This window comes from Hippopotamus amphibius, chromosome 17 (assembly GCF_030028045.1).
Source record: "Hippopotamus amphibius kiboko isolate mHipAmp2 chromosome 17, mHipAmp2.hap2, whole genome shotgun sequence".
NCBI classification, from domain to species: Eukaryota; Metazoa; Chordata; class Mammalia; order Artiodactyla; family Hippopotamidae; genus Hippopotamus; species Hippopotamus amphibius.
The window spans coordinates 25,171,384-25,192,782 of record NC_080202.1 but is presented as its reverse complement, the minus strand read 5'-3'; the positions used below and the strand labels follow the sequence as shown (position 1 = coordinate 25,192,782).

The window sequence follows — 21,399 nt, the reverse complement described above, 5'->3', positions numbered from 1 at the left end:
CATAAAAATAACAATAGCTACTGTGTACTGAATGGCACACAGTAATAATAGCTATTTCATGAATATCCACTTGCTGGGTACTTTAGTAAGCATTTTGCATACATTGCCTCTAATCCTCAAAGCATTGCAAGATGGATATCATCCATATTATCAGGAAAGTAAAGGTTGAAGTGATTAAATAATTTGTTCCAGGTCACATATAGCTAGCGAGTAGCAAAGTCAGAATTTTTTTTAAGCTCTTTATTGGAATATAATTGCTTTATACTGTTGTGCCAGTTTTTGCTGTACACCAAAGTGAATCAGCCATATTTATACATATATCCCCATATCCCCTCCCTCCCTCACTATCCCAGCCCTCTTAAGTCATCACCCATCAGTGAGTTAATCTCCCTGTGTTATGCAGCAGCTTCCCACTAGCTATCTATTTTACATTTGGTGGTGTATATATGTCAGTGCTACTCTCTCACTTTGTCCCAGCTTCGCCTTTGCCACCCCCCATCCCCTGCCGTGTCCTCAAGTCTGTTCTCTACGTGCAAAGTCAGAATTTAAATTAAGGACTTTGATTTCAAAGCTGCACTTTTCCTATGTTCTGCCTTTTTAGAAAATATAATGATAAAAACTGCATGTCAGTTTCTCTAACTGTGTTTTTTAAAATTAATTAATTAATTTGGCTGCGTTGGGTCTTTGTTGCTGTGCACGGGCTTTCTATAGTTGCTCTGCAGCATGTGGTATCTTCCTGGCCTAGGGACTGAACCTGTGTCTCCTGCATTGGCAACGAATTCTTAACCACTATGCCACCAGAGAAGTCCTTAATTTCTTTTAAGAGTGTAAATCTTTTTTTTTTAAGATTGATTTGTTAATTTATTTATTTATGGCTGCCTTGGGTCTTCATTGCTGCGCACAGGCTTTCTTTTGTTGTGGTGCTGGGGCTACTCTTCATTGCAGTGCATGAGCTCCTCATTGCGGTGGCTTCTCCTGTTGCAGAGCACAGGTTCTAGGCACCCGGGCGTCAGTAGTTGCGGTGCGTGGGCTCAGTAGTTGTGGCAGGCAGGCTCTAGAGTGCAGGCTCAGTAGTTGTGGTGCTCTGTGACATGTGAGATCTACCCAGACTAGGCACCAAACCTGTGTCCACTCATCGGCAGGTGGATTCTTAACCACTGCACCACTAGGGAAGTCCAAGAGTATAAATCTTGATTCTCTCTAAAACTGTATTGAAATTTATATTCTTATATCCTCTCCTGTTCCATATTTTCTTCTGTATAAAATAGTGTTATAGTAGATTGAAGCCAAAAAGAGTTGACTCCACCACTTAAGAAACCTGATAGTCTACTTAATCTTTGAGTGTTATTTTCTCTAGAATGGTAATAATTATTATTTATCACAAAGGGTGGTTATGAGGATTGAAGGAGTATATATAAAGCACCTAATAGAGAAATTCTTGATAATAATTATAATTTATCTTAAATTTACTTTTTAAAGGTATCCCATGATTCTAATAGTTTGGGAGTCTTGGTTAGTTTTAGTCCTACATTTTATAATCAGGTAAACAGTGCCTAGTACATGTACCTGTGGTAAGTACCATGACTTATAGCAGTTTTGTAGACTTGACTTGCACCTTTTCTCTTGTACCTTTCTGTGTCTTTTAAAAATTGGGTTTAGTTTTTGTTAGTCTGTTTATGCTTTATATAAAGCAGTCTCTCAAATCCCTTGGCCATTTAATTGCCCCTTGTCTGTTCTATCTCCCACAACTTTGTGTCTGTCCTAAGATGTAGCAAATAGAACTGCACTCAGGTTTTGGAACACTGCTTAATTTTGCACAAATGCCAGCTAATAGTTTGTTTAATTTTTAGTACTCTTAATAATGTTTGTTGGCCTGAGTTGGCACAGCAGCTCATTGGGTTGGTGTCTTGAGATAATTTACTACATCTCCTAACATTGGAGCCCATCTAAAGCTTAAGTGTGTTGTTGATTTGTAAAGTGGAGGTAATAACTCTTTTATCTACCTTAAAGGATTCCTGTGGTTCAAACACTTAAAGAATTCATTAATTGAAATCCTTTACAAACTCTAAACTGTTTTATAAATATAAGGGATTGTTATTATTCCCTGTTTGTAGCTGATAGCTTTGATCCAATCATCTTTTAAATACAATTTAAGTATTTTTCCAAAACCTTTCCATACTGAGAATAATCCTGCCCGTAGGTATAGCAATGGTACAGTTTGACTAGGTATAAGAAAAATTTCTAAAGTGTAAATTATATCCTGTGGTTCTTCTTTATTCCAGACACTTTTAGAAGACTATATGACCACAGTTGCTTATTACTTCCTTTCTCCTACAAAGTTATGTGTACTTGGGTATCGAGTGACTTTTAAAAAAAAAATTTTATTTACTTATTTGGCTGCACTGGGTCTTAGTTGCAGTACATGGGATCTTTGTTGTGGCATGCGGGATCTTTAGTTGGGGCATGTGGGATCTAGTTTCCTGACCAGGGATGGAACCCAGGCCTCCTGAATTAGGAGCCACTGGACCATTAGGGAAGTCCTGAGTATGGAGTGAATTTTATCTTTTATTTTATCCTGGCTATTTTCTAAATATAAAAGCAAGACTCTCTAGTTTATAATCCCATTTAAAACAATTTTTGTTTTTGAACATACCTTTGTTATTTTCGTAAAACAAATATGTAGTTGTTGTACCTGTTATTATTTAACAATTTTTAAAGGAAATATTTATTTATTTATTTGGTCGTGCCAGGTCTTAGTTGCAGCAGGCAGGCTTGTTAATTGCAGCTCCAGGTTTCCTTAGTTGCAGCTCCAGGGATCCTTAGTTGTGGCACATGGGTTCCTTACTTGTGGCATGCGATCTCTTAGTTGCAGCAGGCATGTGGAATCTAATTCTCTGACAGGGATTGAACCCAGACCCCCTGCATTGGGAGCGCTCAGTCTTATCCACTGCTCCCCCAGGGCCACTGCACCACAGGGAAGTCCCAACAATTTTTTTAAAACAAAGATAAGTTTACCTGCAGTTCCACTGCTTTGCTAGTGCTCTGGTAACCACTGTCAGCATTTTAGTGAATGTCCTTCTAAATATCTCATGCATACAGGCACATGTGGATATGTGTTCAGTTTTACGTAATTGCAATCACAGAATACAGCTTGTTCTGTAATCTACTCTTTTTCACTCTACAGTATGTGGTAAACATTTTTCCTCTCAGTGGCTGCATTATTTTCCTTCATCATGACTTATATAATCTGTCCTTTATTGTTTGATATTTAGGTTCTTTTAAATTTAGGACTTCTATGAACGATGGAATACCATGGTGCATATATCTTTTATTCATACTTGTGAAATTTTCTTTGCAGAATAAACTCTTAGGCCTGGGATTGATGGGTCAAGGGATATACACATTTTACATTTTGATATATATTGCTAAATTGACCTGAAGGAAATTGAACCATGCTCTAACCTAGTATCAGATTCTCATTGTTAGAGTTGAGAATCCTAATGGCAGTGTGCCAATCTGTTAGTATCACACTTTAATTTATGGGTTCCTTTAGAACTCTTGGGTAAATGTCTTCTGGTCCCAATGATATATGTTCCTATTCAATTGCATTTGCTATCTAGAACCCTAATAATTTGGGCAATACAATTGTAGATGGGCTTGAAATGACAAGTTAAGGACTCATTTGACTAGCATGAATATTCTTTTCACTATACTACAACCTGAATCTGCTACCTCTGATATGCTTCAAAGGACACTTTTTTTTTTTATAAATTTATTTATTTATTTATTTTATTGGCTGTGTTGGGTCTTCGTTGCTGCACACGGGCTTTCTCTAGTTGTGGCAAGTGGGGGCTACTCTTCGTTGTGGTGCTTGGGCTTCTCATTGCGGTGGCCTTTCTTGTTGCAGAGCACGGGCTCTAGGCACATGGGCTTCAGCAGTTGTGGCACATGGGCTCAATAGCTGTGGCTCACGGGCTTAGTTGCTCCACGGCATGTGGTATCTTCCTGGCACAGGGCTCAAACCCGTGTCCCCTGCAGTGGCAGGCAGATTCTTACCCACTGCGCCACCTAGAAAGTCCCAAAGGACACTTTTTAGGTGGGTATTTCCTTAAAACTATCTTCTATAAAGAGCAAGACTATTTTTCAGAAGATCAATACTATCTTCTCCAACCCCTGAACTGAGTTAAGATTGGTGACCTTGTTGTTATATCAGCCACTAGCTGTATAGTCTTGGGCAAACTACTTAACCTCTCCAGATATCAGTTGTCTCTTCTCAATGAAACAGGCCAGTGATTTCTTTCTTCTTCTTCTTTTTTGTTTTGTTTAAGTTTTTATTTTTCTTTATTTTTAAAATGTTTTTGGCCATTCCGAGCAGCATGTGGGATCTTAGTTTTCCAATAAGGGATCGAATCCATGACCCCTGCAGTGGAAGCATGGAGTCTTAACCACTGGACTGTCAAGGAAGTCCCAGACCAGTGATTTCTGATACTCTTTTCTTTTCTTTTTCTTTTTTTTTTGTTGACATACAATAAAGTGAATATATTTAAAGTGTACAATTTGATATTTTTATTAGTAATGTATATATGGCAATCCCAATCTCCCAATTCATCCCACCTCAACCCCACCACCCGATACTCTTTCTTTTTCAACATTTTCCCCCTCTGATAATTGATTGCTTGTGCTAACTTCCTTTCTTGGCTTAAATAATGTCTTATTAACTTTGGAGCCTCTTGTAAATTTCCCTCAAAATATGGCCTTCATTTTGGAAGACATCTCTCATCATGTTTGCTTCTCTATAGGGTTGACCAAAAAGTTCGTTGGGGTTTTTCTGTAAGATGTTCTGGAAAAACCCAAATGACCTTTTTGGCCAACCCAATACTATTATTCCTCACCTGTTCTTTCATTAGTGTTAATTTTCTTGGGCCTTCACTAAAGCATATGTGCCCCTGCTTGGTTACTTATTTTGAATAACCCTGTATACTTTCCCCAAATTTGTTGCCAAATTCTAACCACTAGGAAACCAGGGGACTCCCTAGGATACTTTTATTGCTTTCATTTTACTTCCTTAGATCCTCAAAACACTGCTCTGAGGTTAGATACTAGTATCCCCCATCTTCCAGATGTGAAACTGAGGCTTAAACTAAGTGATATGCCCTGAATCTCTCAGTTTGAAAGTGGCATAGCTATATCTATGGATTCTAGGGACTTCTCTGGTGGTCCAGTGGTTAAGACTGTGCTTCCAGTGCAGGGGGTATGGGTTTTATCCCTGGTGGAGGAACGAAGGTCCCATGCTGCACGGTGTGGCCAATAAATAAATAAAACCATAAATCTAGGGATTCTAAGTTCAAAGTTCTATCTGCTAAGCCACTGGTGCCTCTATAGCAGAAGGCTAAATGTTCTTAGTTACATTTTTTTTTGCTGTTAATATTTACCATATACATATGTCTATACTAATCATAAAGTCATCAAATTTGAAGAAAAATTGCTGTCAAGTGAGATTTTGGGAAAGGGAAACAGAACCATGAGCACAGCTAATCTATGCAATATAATTTGACAGCCCTAAACAGATACTTTCCTTAATTCCCAACAAGGCATTATTTTTCAACTTGTGAGTTTCCTTAAAATGTTTTTAATTTTAAGTTTGATTGTATTTGGAAATTTTTATACTTAATTCTCTTTCTTCTACAAAAGCTTTATCATTTCTTTGGGTATATTGGTGTTAGACCAAGAAATAAGACTACTATGATGGTAAACATGCAAAAGTCTTTTCCTGCTTTTTAAAATCTAATGAACGCCCTTGTTTTCAAGAATCCTCTAAATTTTATTTACTTTTCTTAAAGGAAGTTGGAATCTTTGGGAAGTCACTATTAACAGAATGTGTGAGTTGGAGATTATCATTTAGTAAAAAATTCCTCATTTTACAGATAAGGAAACAGAAGAGAAATTTGCTTAAGCCTGGAGTCAAGAGTCACATGATTTTAAATAATCACTCTGCATTCTACTGCTGTGGGAGACCAGTTCTTCTGGCCAAATTTTCTCCCTCAGCCCTAGGTTAATTCTTTTGCACTTAAATGTGGCTCCTAGACTTATGGTAGTTTGGAATGTGTGGGATGAAAGGAAATTTAGTTTCCAGTCTTCCCAAAACTTTTAAGTGATAACCTATAACCTTGTCAACGTTTCATTATTTTAAACGGACTTATAATTCAACGAACATTTGACTGCCTGTCGTGTACAAGGCATGAGGTTTGCATTTTCACAATCAAATGCCAGAGGAGAGGAGCCATCTCTCAGATACTTGACTGATAAACTAGTACCTTTTTTGGTATGTGTGCCACAAGGGAAAGTTCCCTCTTGGGTAAACAAATGGGTGTATTTATTATCTGTTTTAGTAAGCCTCAACACCTCCATCCGTAAGAGTTCTTTGCATTTCCTTGGGCTAAAGACGGCGCCCTGGAATCATCCCTTTTCGATGTGGACTTTCTCATCATGTCAGGCCTTCCTGAAGGCTCTCCTTGAATAGCCTTTTCTGTCGGAGTGATGACGAAAGCACTGGCGGGTTTCCAAGCACTCGCTTCAGTTTGCATTGACAGTCGGCCCACAAAGCTGGGTGACCACAGTCAGCTCCGGGACCTCCGCCGGCTCCTGCACCTCCGCCGGCTCCTGCCCCGCAGCCCGAGCGCGCCTGCGTGCCGGAGCCCCTTTGTTGCTCCGCCGCCGGAGTCTGGCTGCGCCTGCGTGGTGGGCGGGCGCCGACAAGTGCGCTGCGCCGCGGGCACCGGCCGGGGGCGAGCAGACTTAGAGCCGCCGCCGCAGCCGTTGCGACCGTCTCAGGGGAGTTCAGAGGGCCGGGCGGCGGGAGACTTCCCACAAGGTGGCTGAGATGTCGTCCACTGCGGCTTTTTATCTTCTTTCCACCGTGGGAGGGTACTTGGTGACTTCCTTCTTGTTGCTCAAATACCCGACCTTGCTGCACCAGAGAAAGAAGCAACGATTCCTCAGTAAACACATCTCTCACCGCGGAGGTGAGAGGGGTCCAGGTGGCGGAGGTGGGGGCGGCTTTTTTTTTTTTTTTCCCACCACGACTAGAGCTGAGGGTCCTCCGCAGAAGGCAGGCGGGTGGAAATACGTGAGAGTTTGAGGAAGGATGGGCGTGTGTGAATACGGGGCTCCCCTGGAGATGAAGGCAATGTGAAGGGGAGGTCGCCTGGAGGAAGGAGAGGGGTCTTGAGACAGACCCAAGGTGGGGATCTCTGGAATGCAGCGATGTCAGGGGTTCTCGGAAGGAGGAAGGAGCAGGGTGAGAGTGAAGGGTAGATGGAGGTTTCTCGGCGGACGGAAGGATGATCGCGAGGTCCCTTCCTAGCAGCGAGGCACAAGTGGGGAGCACCGGGCCGAGCCGAGGGTACCCCGCCGGGGGAACTGGGAACAGACTTGTTCCGAGACAGCCAGTGGCTGAGCTTGTGGGAAGATGGGGCGAACTGCTTCCAGGGCTGAGGAACTGCGTGAACCTGGAGCGTGGTGCAGCCCGGGCATCTGCAGTCCCTGGGGGCCGGTTCCAATTCATTCCTCCATCCCCTCATTCTGAGCATGATAATTGAAAAGAGGAGGAAACCGAGTCCCTGAGCCGGGGACCCTTCCCAAGGTGACGATTATAGCTTGGGCTGGAGTGGGAGAGAAACTGGAGCGTCCTGGTTCCCAAGGCTGCAAACCTCGCAGCTGGCTTTTTCTTTGTTTTTTCTTTTTTTCAACCCCACCTTGCACCCCAGCAGTGACGTGTGGATTTCCAAAAGACAAAAAGATGATTTAGTTTTTGACAGGACCATATTGTTTGAAGAAAACAAAGAAGTTTCTTTTGGAACAGTGTCTTGTCAAAAGGAACCTAGATAGTTCATCCTCTCACTTCCCAGACAGCAGGCCAAACCTTTGCCTCTTCATTATTGTGTAATAATGTCTTTATTTCATTTCAAGCATGATGTATAAGATGTTGTGGGATTGGAGCGTTTCAATCAATTTTAGCTGTTCTTTAGAGATGAATGTTAAACCAAGTTAAAATTGCTTGGAATTTACAGTCTAGTGTTTGAAATGATAAATTCTAGGAGTTTACCGCCTAAAATTTGATTTAATGCCATGACTCCTTTTCTAACAAGAATTGGCTGGGAATAAGGTTCTATTGCCTCTGTAAAATCTGTATAATTTTATCAGTAAAATTTATAGTGCTAAAGAGTGACTTCAGTGGTTATGCTAGTCTCCCATTCATGAAAAGTGTCAAAGGTTTTAAGAGATCTATCACCAGCTAAATGCCATGTTATTTCTTATTTGGTTTGCCTGTATTTTAATAGATACAAAGTTAAACTGTAGGATGACATATGACTACTAATGTGCCTTCAACCACTGGAGCCAAAAAACTTTTAGTGTTTGAGTTGTAGCCATAGAAGTATTTTCAATGGTAGTAGTCCTACTCTGGAGATAGGCAATACCTATCGCAGTTGTATTTACTGATTTAAAAAAAAAACAAAAGTGTGCTTACTAAAAACCCAAACCAAAACAAACCTAGGTCCTTTCTAAAAATTTATAGTACTAAAGAGTGACTTTAAACATCTTCAAACATCTAAACTGTGGGTGATCTAGATTTTATTTTAGAAGAAATAATCTTGTTAACTCTATAGGCTTGAAATAGTCCTAAAACACTGTAGTAAATTCCTGTGTGTTAGTGCTTAACATGCTTTTGTTGAATATGTGTACCAAATAATACAGTTGAATCCAGAGTGATAGAGGATATATTTACTAAAAAACACTTTGTAACCCAAGATACTGAGTTTCTGGAAAATGATAGACTAGGAAGCAGTCAGCTTCTGCTTGCTTTTTGTTTTTGTCTTGGACACTGAAAACAGCAATCAGTATTATCTGCGTGTACTTCTCCGTGCATATCACTAACATTTGGCCTGATTCTCTATCACCCTAACCTGATATTTCATGTAAACCAAGACGTATGATCATTCCAAGATTGAAACATTGATCTTTATATAAAGTATATACACCTGAATTGCTTTAACTTAAAACTCTTAATGTGTACTATATTATGTCTGCTATAAAAGCATTAGCACCTGAATCAGATTCTGGACCTATCACTCATTAGCCTTGGGAGTAAGCCTTAGTTTCCTTGTCTATAAATGGAGACCATTTACCTTGCTTCTCTTTGGGTTGTTATGAGGATTAGGTGTACAGAAAGCACTTTGAACACTGTAAAATTGTTTAGAAATATAAGAATGAATACGGGGGTCACATTCATATTTTGCAATAGAACTTTGAGTTGAGTGAGAAAAAAATGAGATCACTCTATACTTAATGTTTTCAAAGTTTTAATGAACGTGTTTGCCTTTTACTGATTGATTGTCCTTGGAAGTAGAAAATACTCTGTTTTAAAAATTAAATGGTGTAGGCCTGCTTTGTTCTTACCTCATTAAAGCATACATTGTATTACATTATATTGTAGTAGGGCATCTACTTCCCTCATTAGACTATTTATCTGTTTACTTGGCTGTGTTGGGTGTTTGCTGCTGCACACGGACTTTTCTCTCTTTATGGCGAGTGGGGGCAACTCTTCGTTGTGGTGTGCGGGCTCCTCATTGCAGTGGCTTCTCTGGTTGTGGAGCACAGGCTCTAGGTGTGTGGGCTTTAGTAGTTGTGGCAGACAGGCTCAGTAGTTGTGGCACATGGGCTTAGTTGCTCTGCAGCATGTGGGAGCTTCACAGACCAGGGATCGCACCTGTGTCCCCTGCATTGGCTGGCGGATTCTTTATTTTTTTTTCATGTTTATTGGAGTATAGTTGCTTTACAATGTTGTGTTAGTTTCTGCTCTGGCAGGCGGATTCTTAACCACTGCACCACCAGGGAAGCCCCAAGGGCAGATTTTAGATTTTATTAATGCTTGGGTCTCTAGCCTCTGGTGCAGATCCTAACATACACTTAAAATAATAGCTTACTGTCTGCTAGTTATCTACTGTGTGCTAGATACTTTCCGTGTGTTTCCTTATCAATTTGGCCAAAGAACACTTTTTGTAACTACAGTGTATTGATGAAATGCAAATGGGACCAAAGATGTACCCTTTGGATTAAATCGAGAGCAAGCCATACTCTCAAAGGCTATTTTTATTATTTCTCTATGAAATTATGAATTTTATTAATATTTTTACATTTGCATAAGTAACTCATATTCACTGTAGAACATTTGGAAAATATAGAAATGAAAAAAGAAAGAACAGTTCCTCGAATTCACCATCCAGACATAATCTCTGTTAACATTTTGAAGTATGTCCTTTTTTAATATTTATTTTTATTTATTTGGCTGCATCAGGTCTTAGCCACGGTAGGTGGGATCTTGGTTGCCACGTGTGGGATCTAGTTCCCTGACTAGGGGTCAAACCAGGGCCCCCTGCATTGGGAGTGTGAAGTCTAGCCACTGGACCACCAGGGAAGTCCCCTGAAGTATATCCTTTAAGTACATATTTTTCCTGCATTTGGAATCATACTGTATATACACTTATTTCAGATGCTCACTGAGTTAATTAGAGTCAGGATAGCAGGGAAATAACTTTTTCATACTTCCTAACCTATCTCTATGAGCCAATTGAATTAAGCAACAGGCTTTTAAAAAAGAGATCTACTTATTAGGGTTTGGTGGCCAAAGAATTACAAAAAAAAACATCAACTGATAAAGTCCTCACTTCACCTTTTAATCTTTCACCCTTAGTTGCAAGGCAAAGTACTGTCACAATCTGGGCATTTTGCCACAGATTGCTTTCTCAGGTGATAAGTTTGAGGGTAAATATTGTTCACGGACACTGGCTGCTTCTGAGTCCTGAACTTTGTTCAAGGAGGAAATTGAGGCATCAGTTTGAGTCTCAGAGTGTCACTGGAAGTAGTTTTGTTTTGGTTTTGAGCACGTAAAGAGAGGGTAAAAGCAAGGATAAAATATTTGTATTTTCCTGTATTTAAAAAAAATTATACGTATTACAAACTTAGAAGAATTACATATCATTACAGAAAAAGTTGAAAGTATGATAAGATAGATAGCAAAAACCACTTATGGAAAAGAGCACACATGTGGTGGTTAGTTGGTAAATGTTGCTGCTGTATCAATATACACTTTGAATATTGTCCTTCTATGCTATTGATGCGTTTTTTTCCCCCTTACATCTGCAAATATAAATTTCACTAATATTTTCCCCCTTGAAATGTAGAAACAATTCCTCAGTGTTCCAGGGATCCCATATTGAGAAATGCTCCTTTGTATATACCATCTCTAGTCCTTACAAGCTCTTTATGCTCTTATAGAAATCATATATGCTCTTATAGAATCATATATAGTTTCCAGGGTGCACTATAAATACTGAGTGAATGAGTGAATTTAGAAATGAAGAAGGAATTTATTTTGCTGCTTGATTTACTGAATAACTCCATTTTAAGTTGAGATAGGATTATGTCTTCAAACATTAAAATGTGTTTTATTTGCACTAAGCTGTCTTTCCCAGTATCAGAAAATATTTAATTTGGAAGTTATTTTGTGGCTGGTGCACATTGTCATATTTGTCACTGGTTTTATAAACACACACACACACACACACAGCATGTATACAGAAGATGTTAATGATAGTGGTGGTTGGATGATAGCTGTAAAATAAGTCTACAGTGTTTATTGAATGTTTATTGGTATATAAAACATTTGGGAGGTAAAAAGGAAACTAAAAAGATATTTCTTTCCTTTACAGTATTTAAATCTAATTAAAGATACAAAAGAGAATGTTTACTTTTCCTAGCCTAACAGAAATTAACCTATCACAAAGCAATTATGAAACACTATATAAGAGAGGAAAAGCTAACATAGAATGAAAAATTGGGAAGTATAACTTTGTATAGTATTGAGAAGTGAAGCTTTTTCAAACAAGTAAACAATGTGAACTGGTAAAGAGGGAGGCAGGAGGACATAAGCAGAGAAATTATGAACAAATTACAGTAGGATAGCATGTAAAATCTATGATACTCATTCTCATCCACAATTCATGGTTAATTACATAAGTAATTAAAAATTAAACTTGTTTACATGTTGAATGGTTATTTGCAAAGCTAGGCATTAAGCTGCTTGTTGAGGGAAAAGAAAAATTAATGGCAGGTGTGCTCTCTGAATGATATGATGGTAGTTGAAAAGAGAAGGAACTCAAACCATTTCATGGGAGAGGAGCTATCACCAAGTAATTCCTTGGAGAGGAATGGCATACTTTTAAATTAGTCCCTTAGTTACTCTCCAGGCTTTCACCATATGAATCTAACAAGTAATTTGTGGGTATTATCATTGTGGGATTTATCTTCGAGCTTTACAAACAGATATAAGAATATGGAAATAAGGACCAATATGAACAGCTTATCTGTAAAACTGAAATAAGAAGATATGTGAATGGCAGCCTAGAAACTGCAGCATAGTTAGTGATAAAAAGGGAGAGATCTGAAGTCACACTGCTACTGCTTATGCTTGAATCAAGTTCCCCTTGTTGACTAGGTGACCTTACCCCCGATTTTTAAAATATTTATTTATTTATTTACTTGGCTGCGTCGGGTCTTAGTTGTGGCATGTGGGACCTTACATTGCGGTGCGTGCAGGCTGTTTGTTGCAGGCTCTCTAGTTGTGGTGTGTGGGCTTCTCTCTAGTTGCGGCATACAGGTTTTCTTTTCTCTAGTTGTAGCATGAAGGCTTCAGGGCCCGTGGGCTCTGTAGTTATGGCACGCAGGCTCTCTAGTTGAGGCACATGAGCTCAGTAGTTGTGTCAAGAGAGCTTAATTGCCCCATGGCATGTGGGATATTAGTTCCCTGACCAGGAATGGAACCTGCATCCATTGCTTTGGAAGGCAGATTCTTTACCACTAGACCACCAGGGAAGTCCCAACCTTACCCAATTTTATTTCTAGAAATGGTAATACTTGCCATGGTTGTGGGTATTTTAATGCAATAATATATAGAGTATTAGCACAGTGTCTAGTTTCTATTAATTATTAATATCTTGACCACCTTTTCAATACTTTATTTTATTTAGTACTGGCTATTAATTTCATAAACTTATAAAGTAGATCAAAGATCTTAAGTAATAACGTTTTCATGCTTAAGCTGTTAGGGTTAAATGAACTCCTTTCCCTCAAACAAAAAGATCAAACAATAAGTATCTTTTATGCTTTTTATTATGGCAAATTTCAAGCATATACAAAAGTAGTAAGAGTCTGTAACCTAGATACAAACAATTATCGACTCATGCCCGATGTTGTTTCATCTGTATCCCTGACCATTCTTCTCACCTGGATTATTTTGAAACAAATATCATATCTTTTCAAACTTAATAAATATTTGTTGAACACTGTTTTGTGGAATATTCCAGCACATGAGTATTACAAAGCTGTTGCTATTGGAATTTGAGACGGTTTACTTTCCCTTCCCAAGTTTGGAACCAACTTAGAAATAAACTGCATGCATCAGAAAGATAGAGGAGGACTTCCTAGGTGGCGCAGTGGTAAAGAATTCGTCTGCCAAGGCGGGAGACATGGGTTCGAGCCCTGCTCTGGGAAGATTCCACATGCCACAGAGTAGCTAAGCCCGTGTGCCATAAAAAAAAAAAAAAAAAGAAAGAAAGAGGAATGGGACTTACCTGGCGGTCCAGTGGTTAAGACTCAGTGCTTCCACTGCAGGGGACACGGGTTCGATCACTGGTCAGGGAACTAAGATCTGGCATGCAGCGCTGAGCAGCAATTTTGTTCCTTCTGAGGGTGGGCTACTCCAAATTAAGGGGACTGTGAAGGGTTGATGGACAGACAGCTCTTTCTACTATGTCACTTTTGCTCCCATGCGGAGGAGTATATGAGGGAGTAAAGACAGGTTAAAAGTGTTCCTTCCATTCTTTTCCCTCCTTGGGGACTAGATTGGAATTTTCCTTTACTAGGTGGAAACAGATAGTTGGGGATAGATGTTCCTCCCAATACTTGCCTTCAAAAAGCCTTCTCAAGGTTTAGGTGGATGTACCAGAATATAAAAAACATAAGACTTAGAAATAAAGGCTTTAAAAAAAAAGTTTAAGGATAGCATACATTAGTAGCACTAACCTTAAGTGTACAGATTAATATCTTTTTTAATGCATGTGTACATTCAGGTAGCAATTACTCAGATCAAGATTTAGAACATTTCTAGAATCCCATAAGATTCCTTTGGTTCCCTTCCCAGTCTGTCCTCCTCCATCCCCAGAGGTGACCACTCTGACTTTTCTCATCATTGATTATTTAAGATGGTGGTTTCAAAGTGAGGTCTGTGGACTCCTGGGAGTCCCCAAGACCTTTCATGGGCCTACAAGGTCTAAACTATTTTCACACGACATTACTTACCTTTTTCACCTTGTTGACATTTGCACTGATGGCGCAAAAGCAATAGTGGGTAAAGCTGCTGTTGCTTTAGCGCAAATGAAAATATTGGTACCAAATGTACTAGTAGCCATTGTATTCCTCACCACCATGCACTCACAATTTTTTTTTAAAAGGCAGTTTCATTTAAGAATATCTTTGATGTATTATAAAAAATTTTTAATTTTATTAAAGTTTAATCCTTGAGTACACATAAATTTTAATATTCTGTGTGACAAAATTGGGAGTACACAAAAAACACTTTTGGGACTTCCCTGGTGGTGCAGTGATTAAGACTCTGAGCTCCCAATGCAGGGGGCCTGGGTTCGATCCCTGGTCAGGGAACTAGATCCCACTTGCATGCCACAATTAAAGAATTCGAATGCCACAACTAAGGAGCTCTCACAACTAAGATCTGGCGCAACCCATAAAATTTAAAAATAAGTAAAAAATAAAAAAACCCCAAGAAACCACTTTTGCTGCATACCAAATATGAGGATGATTGTCTTGAGGAAAAGCGCTTGTGCAATTGCTTGAATTCTGAGCTGGCTGAGCCTTTTTTCTTTTTCCACAGAACACCATTTTTACTTAAAAAATTGACTAACTCGTTATTCACACTTGAGTATTTGACAGATATGTTCTTGAAAATTAATAAATTGAGTCTGTCATTAGAAGAAAAATAATCTAGTTGCCTTCTATTAAGGCAATACCAATGATTAAATTTGAGCTTTCAAGCAAAAATTAGACTTCTGAAAAACTTGTGTCATCCACTGTGAGCTTGGTACCTTTCCAATTTTTAAAGATTTTCCTGATGATATGAGGTATTAAATGTGATTTTTAAAAAATATTGTCTAATGAGATGTGTAAATGTTTAGAAGATCAGCATAATTGAGTGAATCAATAGTTTCCAAAAAACCAGTGCATTATATTATAAAACCATGAATATCCATTCAAAGTTCAAGATGGACTAATCAATTTTCATGTAATAGAATATGAAGAGGTCATTGATATGATTCAGATTCCACATTACAACTAACTTTCCAGAATCTGCCATTTGTTGAATTTCGGTGCAGTATCAAAGAAGAATCTTTCTTTTCCAACTATCTGTGTGAAGGTTGATATGTATGTATGAAGCAGACATGAGAATCTAACTGTATTCTATTAAGGCAGACTTTAAAGAGATTTGCAAAAGTGTAAAACAATGCCACTCTTAGCATTGAAAAAAAAAAGGCTAATTCAGCTCAGAATTCAAGAAATTGTACAAGTGCTTTCCCTCAAGACAATCATCCTCATACTTTGGTATGCAGCAAAAGTTTTTTTCGGGTTTTTTTTTTTTGATGTTTAAAATTTTTTTTTCTCAGATCGTTATTTTTCATAAACTGTTATGTTAACATGTAATGGATTTATTGTTGTCCGCAAATTTTTAAAATTTGGAAGTCGATTTCTAATATGTAGTTATTAATGGATACAACCCACATAATCAAAACCTCTTTGAGGTACTCAGTAAGAGTCCTGAGAACAAAACGGTTAGGGACTGCTAGTTTAAGGCATTAACTCTCTCTTTTTTGAATAAACTTATTTATTTATTGGTTGCATTGAGTCTTCGTTACTGTGCACCAGCTTTCTCCCGTTGCAGCGAGCAGGGGCTACTCTTTATTGTGGTGCATGGGCTCCTTATTGCGGTGGCTTCTCTTGTTGTGGAGCATGGCTCCAGACATGTGGGCTTCAGTAGTTGTTGCACAGGGGTTCAGTAGTTGTGGCTCTCGGGCTCTAGAGCTCAGGCTCAGTAGTTGTGGTGCACGGGCTTAGTTGCTCCGCGGCATGTGGGATCTTCCTGGAGCAGGGATCAAGCCCATGTCCCCTGAATTGGCAGGCGAATTCTTAACCACTGTGCCACCTAGAAGGTCCTAAGGCATTAACTCTTGACTGTAATAAGAATCATTGTAATCTGAAGTGATTTTTTAAAAAAACTCTTCATAAGGAGTTGAGACATGAACCCCGCCACTCTCCCCACCCACTCTGTGAATGTCTTGTGGGATCTTAGTTCTGAGCCCTTGGCAGTGAAAATGCAGAGTCTTAACCACTGGACTGCCAGGGAATTCCCAAACTGATTGTTTATTGTACCAAAATGCAAGGAAATTAAAAGGACACAGAAGTCAGCTTGAAGGAGCTAATGATGTTGACTTTGATTATTTGGCAAAAGCGGTGTCTGCCAGACTTTTCTGTTGTGAAGGTACTCTTTTTTTCTCTTTGTAATTAGTATTGTTGTAGGAAAGTACTTTGAAACTACATAAACACTCCATTCCTTATCAAACTTTCCATCCATTTATTAAAATAGATTCAGAATATCCTTTTTTTGTTCAGTGGTTTAAAATTTGTTACAATCATTATTTTGATGCTAACATTGTCTCCGGTTTGGCCAGTAAGAGCTCCTTCAAACTGGCCTCTGTTCTATTAACTTCCTTGCTTTTTGGCACAATAATCAGTAGTTTAACCTAATCTACAAATAACCATTTTAGCACTCTTTTCTTTTTGGTAGTATTCTAGAATGCTTTGTCCTTGAATATTGATGATCTGTATATAACATATTTCCTTAGTTTTTGATGAAAACGAACACCAACTGGACTTTTTTTTTTTTTTTTTGGCTGTATTGAGTCTTTGTTGCTGTGCATGGGCTTTCTCTAGTTGTGGCAAGCAGGGGCTACTCTGTTGTGGTGCGAGGGCTTCTCAATGTGGTGACTTCTCTTGTTGCAGAGCATGGGCTCTAGGCACATGGGCTTCAATAGTTGTGGCACGTGGGCTCAGTAGTTGTGGCTCGAGGGCTCTAGAGTGCAGGCTCAGTAGTTACGGCATATGGGCTTAGTTGCTCCTAGGCATGTGGGATCTTCCCAGACCAGGGCTCGAACCTGTGTCCCTTGCATTGATAGGCGGATTCTTAACCTCTGTGCCACCAGGGAAGCCCTAAAATGACTTTTAAAAGTGCAGTCAGGGGATTCCCTGGTGGCGCAGAGGTTAAGAATCTGCCTACCAATGCAGGGGACACAAGTTCGAGCCCTGGTCCAGGAAGATCCCACATGCCTAGGAGCAACTAAGCCCGTGTGCCGTAACTACTGAGCCTGCGCTCTAGAGCCTGCGAGCCACAACTGTGGAGCCCATGTGCCACAACTATTGAAGCCTATGCGCCTAGAGCCCGTGCTCTGCAACAGGAGACGCCACTGCAATGAGAAGCCCGCACACCACAATAAAGAGTAACCCCTGCTCGCTGCAGCTATAGAGCCCACAATGCAGCAACAAAGACCCAACACAGCCAAAAAAAATTAAAATTAAAATTAAAAAAAAGAGAAAATTATTTTTAAAAAGTCATTTTAACCTCAAAAAAGCACTTACTTTTGAAAAAAAAATTTAATCTCCATATTTGCTTCATCTGTTTTCTACTGTGCATCAATTCTAGTAACTAAAGTGAGTCTGTATCAAATTGAGTTAAGTCAATATCTGTGCATGTATGTGTTTGTGTGTGAAAACATAGCCAGAGAATAGAGACACAGAGGTAGAGAACAAACGGGGGGGGGGGGGCCGGGGAGGGGGATGAATTGGTAGATTGAGATCACCATATATACGTTACTAATAAGAAAAAAAAATCAAATTGTACACTTTAAATATATACAGTTTATTGTATGTCAATTATATCTCAATAAAAGTTCTTAAACAAAAAATATCCTGAGCATGCTGCTTTTAAAGCATTAATGAAACTTTCCCATTAAAAAAAAAACATAGCCAGATTCTACGTAACTTTCACAGATTCTCTAACAGAAGAATAAAGCAAAATAAAAAGCCCCCCAAAAAGTGAACCTAAAGTCAAAGTAGCTTTTAAAAAAAAAGAAGATTTTTATTTATTTATTTTGACTGCACTGGGTCTTAGTTGTGGCACAAGGGATCTTTAGTTTCGACATTCAGACTTCTTAGTTGCAGCATGCGAACTCTTAGTTGTGGCATGCATGTGGGATCTAGTTTCCTGACAAGGGATTGAACCCAGGCCCCCTGCATTGGCACCACGGAGTCTTACCCACTGGCCCACCAGGGAAATCCCCAAAGTAGCTTTTTTCACATGCGTATAGCTTTCTCTCCACTAAATTGATGGAACTTTTAGAACATTATGTTAATATATTCATTTCTTCATACCTTGTGTTTCTATTTATTATTAATTAGATTGCCATAAAAATACAGTCTAACAATATAAAAGAAGAAAACTTTAATAGTCTTGCAAGTATGTTCAGATGTTATTGTATATAAGACATTTTAATTGTTATTTGAACAGTACCCTAAACTTGAAGTGCCTCTTTCGTTAAGAAATTGGCTGTTTTTCCAAAGTATTTGGAAAAGTATTTCCAAAGTATTTTCCCTGTGCATTCTATTAATTATTGGGTTGACCAAAAAGTTCATTTGGGTTTTTCTTTTCTTTTTTTAAATATTTATTTATTTTGGCTGCACTGGGTCTTAGTTGCGGCATGCAGGATCTTCGTTGCCACGTGGGATCTTCATTGCCGCATGCGTGTGGGATCTAGTTCTCTGACCAGGGATCGAACCCGGGCCCCCTGCGTTGGGAGTGCCAAGTATTAACCACTGGACCACCAGGGAAGTTGCTCCCCATTTTTTCTTTTTTTCTTTTGGCTGTGTTGGGTCTTCATTGCTGCACACAGGCTTTCTCTGGTTGTGGCAAGCAGAGGCTACTCTTTGTTGTGGTGCATGGGCTTCTCAGTATGGTGGCTTCTCTTGTTGCCTAGCACAGGCTCCTAGGTATGTGGGCTTCAATAATTGCAGCACGCAGCCTCAGTAGTTGTGGCACCCAGGCTTAGTTGCTCCCCGGCATGTGGGATTTTCCCAGACCAGGGCTTGAACCTGTGTCCCCTGCATTGGCAGGCAGATTCTTTTTTTTTTTTTTTAATTTATTTATTTATTGACTGCATTGGGTCTTCATTGCTACACATGGGCTTTCTCTAGTTGCAGAGAGTGGGGGCTACTCTTTGTTGCAGTGTGTGGGCTCCTTGTTGCCATGGCTTCTCTTGTTGCACAGCATGGGCTCTAGGCGCCTGGGCTTCAGTAGTTGTGGCACATGGGCCCAATATTTGTGGCTCATGGGCTCCAGAGCTCAGGCTCAGTAGTTGTGGTGCATGGGCTTAGTTGCTCCGTGGCATGTGGAATCTTGCTGCAGCAGGGATCGAACCCGTGTCCCCTGCTTTGGTAGGTGGATCCTTAACCACCGTGCCAACTAGGAAGCCCAGCAGGTGGATTATTAACCACTGTGCCACCAGGAAAGTCCCACTCCTCCTTCTTAGAGATAGGGAAACTCAGCCACAGAGAGGTGAAGTAATTTTCCCAAGATCACACAAGTATCAAATCGACTTGAGAGCAGAGATCCTAACTCCAGAGCCCCAACCTCAACTACTACATATACTACCCTCAGCCAAGATGATACAGTCACTTCTTTTAAGTAATTAATGGGAAAGGAGGGAGAGAGATGGGTAAACACTTTATGCTATAAATATGATAAATGCCTTAGTAGAGAGATGCATGAGAGACTATGGGGATTCAGAGGAGAGACATTTTAACTCTGAAGAGGTGTATATGTGCCAAGTCCTCTTCTGTCTTTTCTATGAGAAGCAGATATAGCTTAAAAATCATGTTTAGTTTCTTCTAACCCTCCTGCGTTGCTGTGGCTGTTTTTTGCTTTTGTTTTTTTTTTAAGTAGGAAATCTGTTTGTTTATGGTTGTGTTGGGTCTTCGTTGCTACACACCGTCTCTTCTAGTAGCGGTGAGTGGGGGCTACTCTTCCTTGCGGTGCTCGAACTTCTCAGTGCAGTGGCTTTCCTTGTTGCGGAGCATGGGCTGTAGGCAGGTGTGTTTTAGTAGTTGCAGCACACCAGCCCAGTACTTGCGGCATGGGGGCTCAGTAGCTCGCAGGCTCTAGAGCACAGGCTCAGTAGTTATGGCACACAGGCTTCAGTGCTCCATGGTGTGTAGGATCTTCCTGGACCGATTGAACCTGTGTCCCCTGCATTGGCAGGCAGATTCTTTTTTACCTTTTTTTAAAAGTAAATTTATTTATTATTTATTTATTTATTTATTGGCTGCATTGGGTCTTCGTTGCTGCATGCGGGCTTTCTCTAGTTGCTGCGAGCAGGGGCTACTCTTCATTGTGGTGCGCAGGCTCCTCATTGTAGTGGCTTCTCTTGTTGTGGAGCACAGGCCCTAGGCACGTGGGCTTCAATAGTTGCGGCACATGGGCTCAGCAGTTGTGGCTCGTGGGCTCTAGAGCACAGGCTCACTAGTTGTGGCGCATGGGCTTAGTTGCTCCGTGGCATGTGGAATCTTGCCAGGGCAGGGCTCGAACCCATGTCCCCTGTATTGGCAGGCGGATTCTTTACCACTGCACCACCTAGGAAGTCTGGCAGGCAGATTCTTAACCACTGTGCCACCAGGGAAGTCCCTTTCACTGTGTTTTGATCTTTGATTCTTCCTGATGTGACTATAAACAATTCAAAATATCATTACATTCTTTAACACACTTGTAATGTCTACATAGTATATAAACATCATGATTCACTTGATGTATCTTATTTTTTTAGTTTTTAAAAATTAAGTAATTTATTTTTGACTGCTTTGGGTCTTCATTTCTGCACTCGGGCTTTCTCTAGTTGCGGTGAGGGGGCTACTCTTCGTTGTGGTGCGTGGGCTTCTCATTGCAGTGGCTTCTCTTGTTGCAGAACACAGGCTATAGGCATGAGAGCTTCAGTAGTTGTGGCTTTCAGGCTCTAGAGCGCAGGCTCAGTAGTTGTGGTGCACAGGCTTAGTTGCTCTGAGGCATGCGGGATCTTCCCAGACCAGGGATCAAACTCACGTCCCCTGCATTGGCAGGCAGATTCTTAACCACTGTGCCACTAGCTAAGTCCCTGATGTATCTTATTTGGGTGA

The 21,399-nt window shown here is 40.0% G+C and overlaps 1 protein-coding gene across 1 annotated transcript in view; it reads left to right on the top strand.

The window, feature by feature from the left end:
• The first annotated feature begins 6,537 nt into the window (after positions 1–6,537).
• GDPD1 (glycerophosphodiester phosphodiesterase domain containing 1) overlaps positions 6,538–21,399 on the top strand; it is a 46,409-nt gene continuing 31,547 nt past the window's right edge. Inside the window, 2 exon segments of the mRNA XM_057715835.1 lie at positions 6,538–6,797; positions 6,799–7,022. Coding sequence (XP_057571818.1) covers positions 6,538–6,797; positions 6,799–7,022 — 484 coding nt within the window.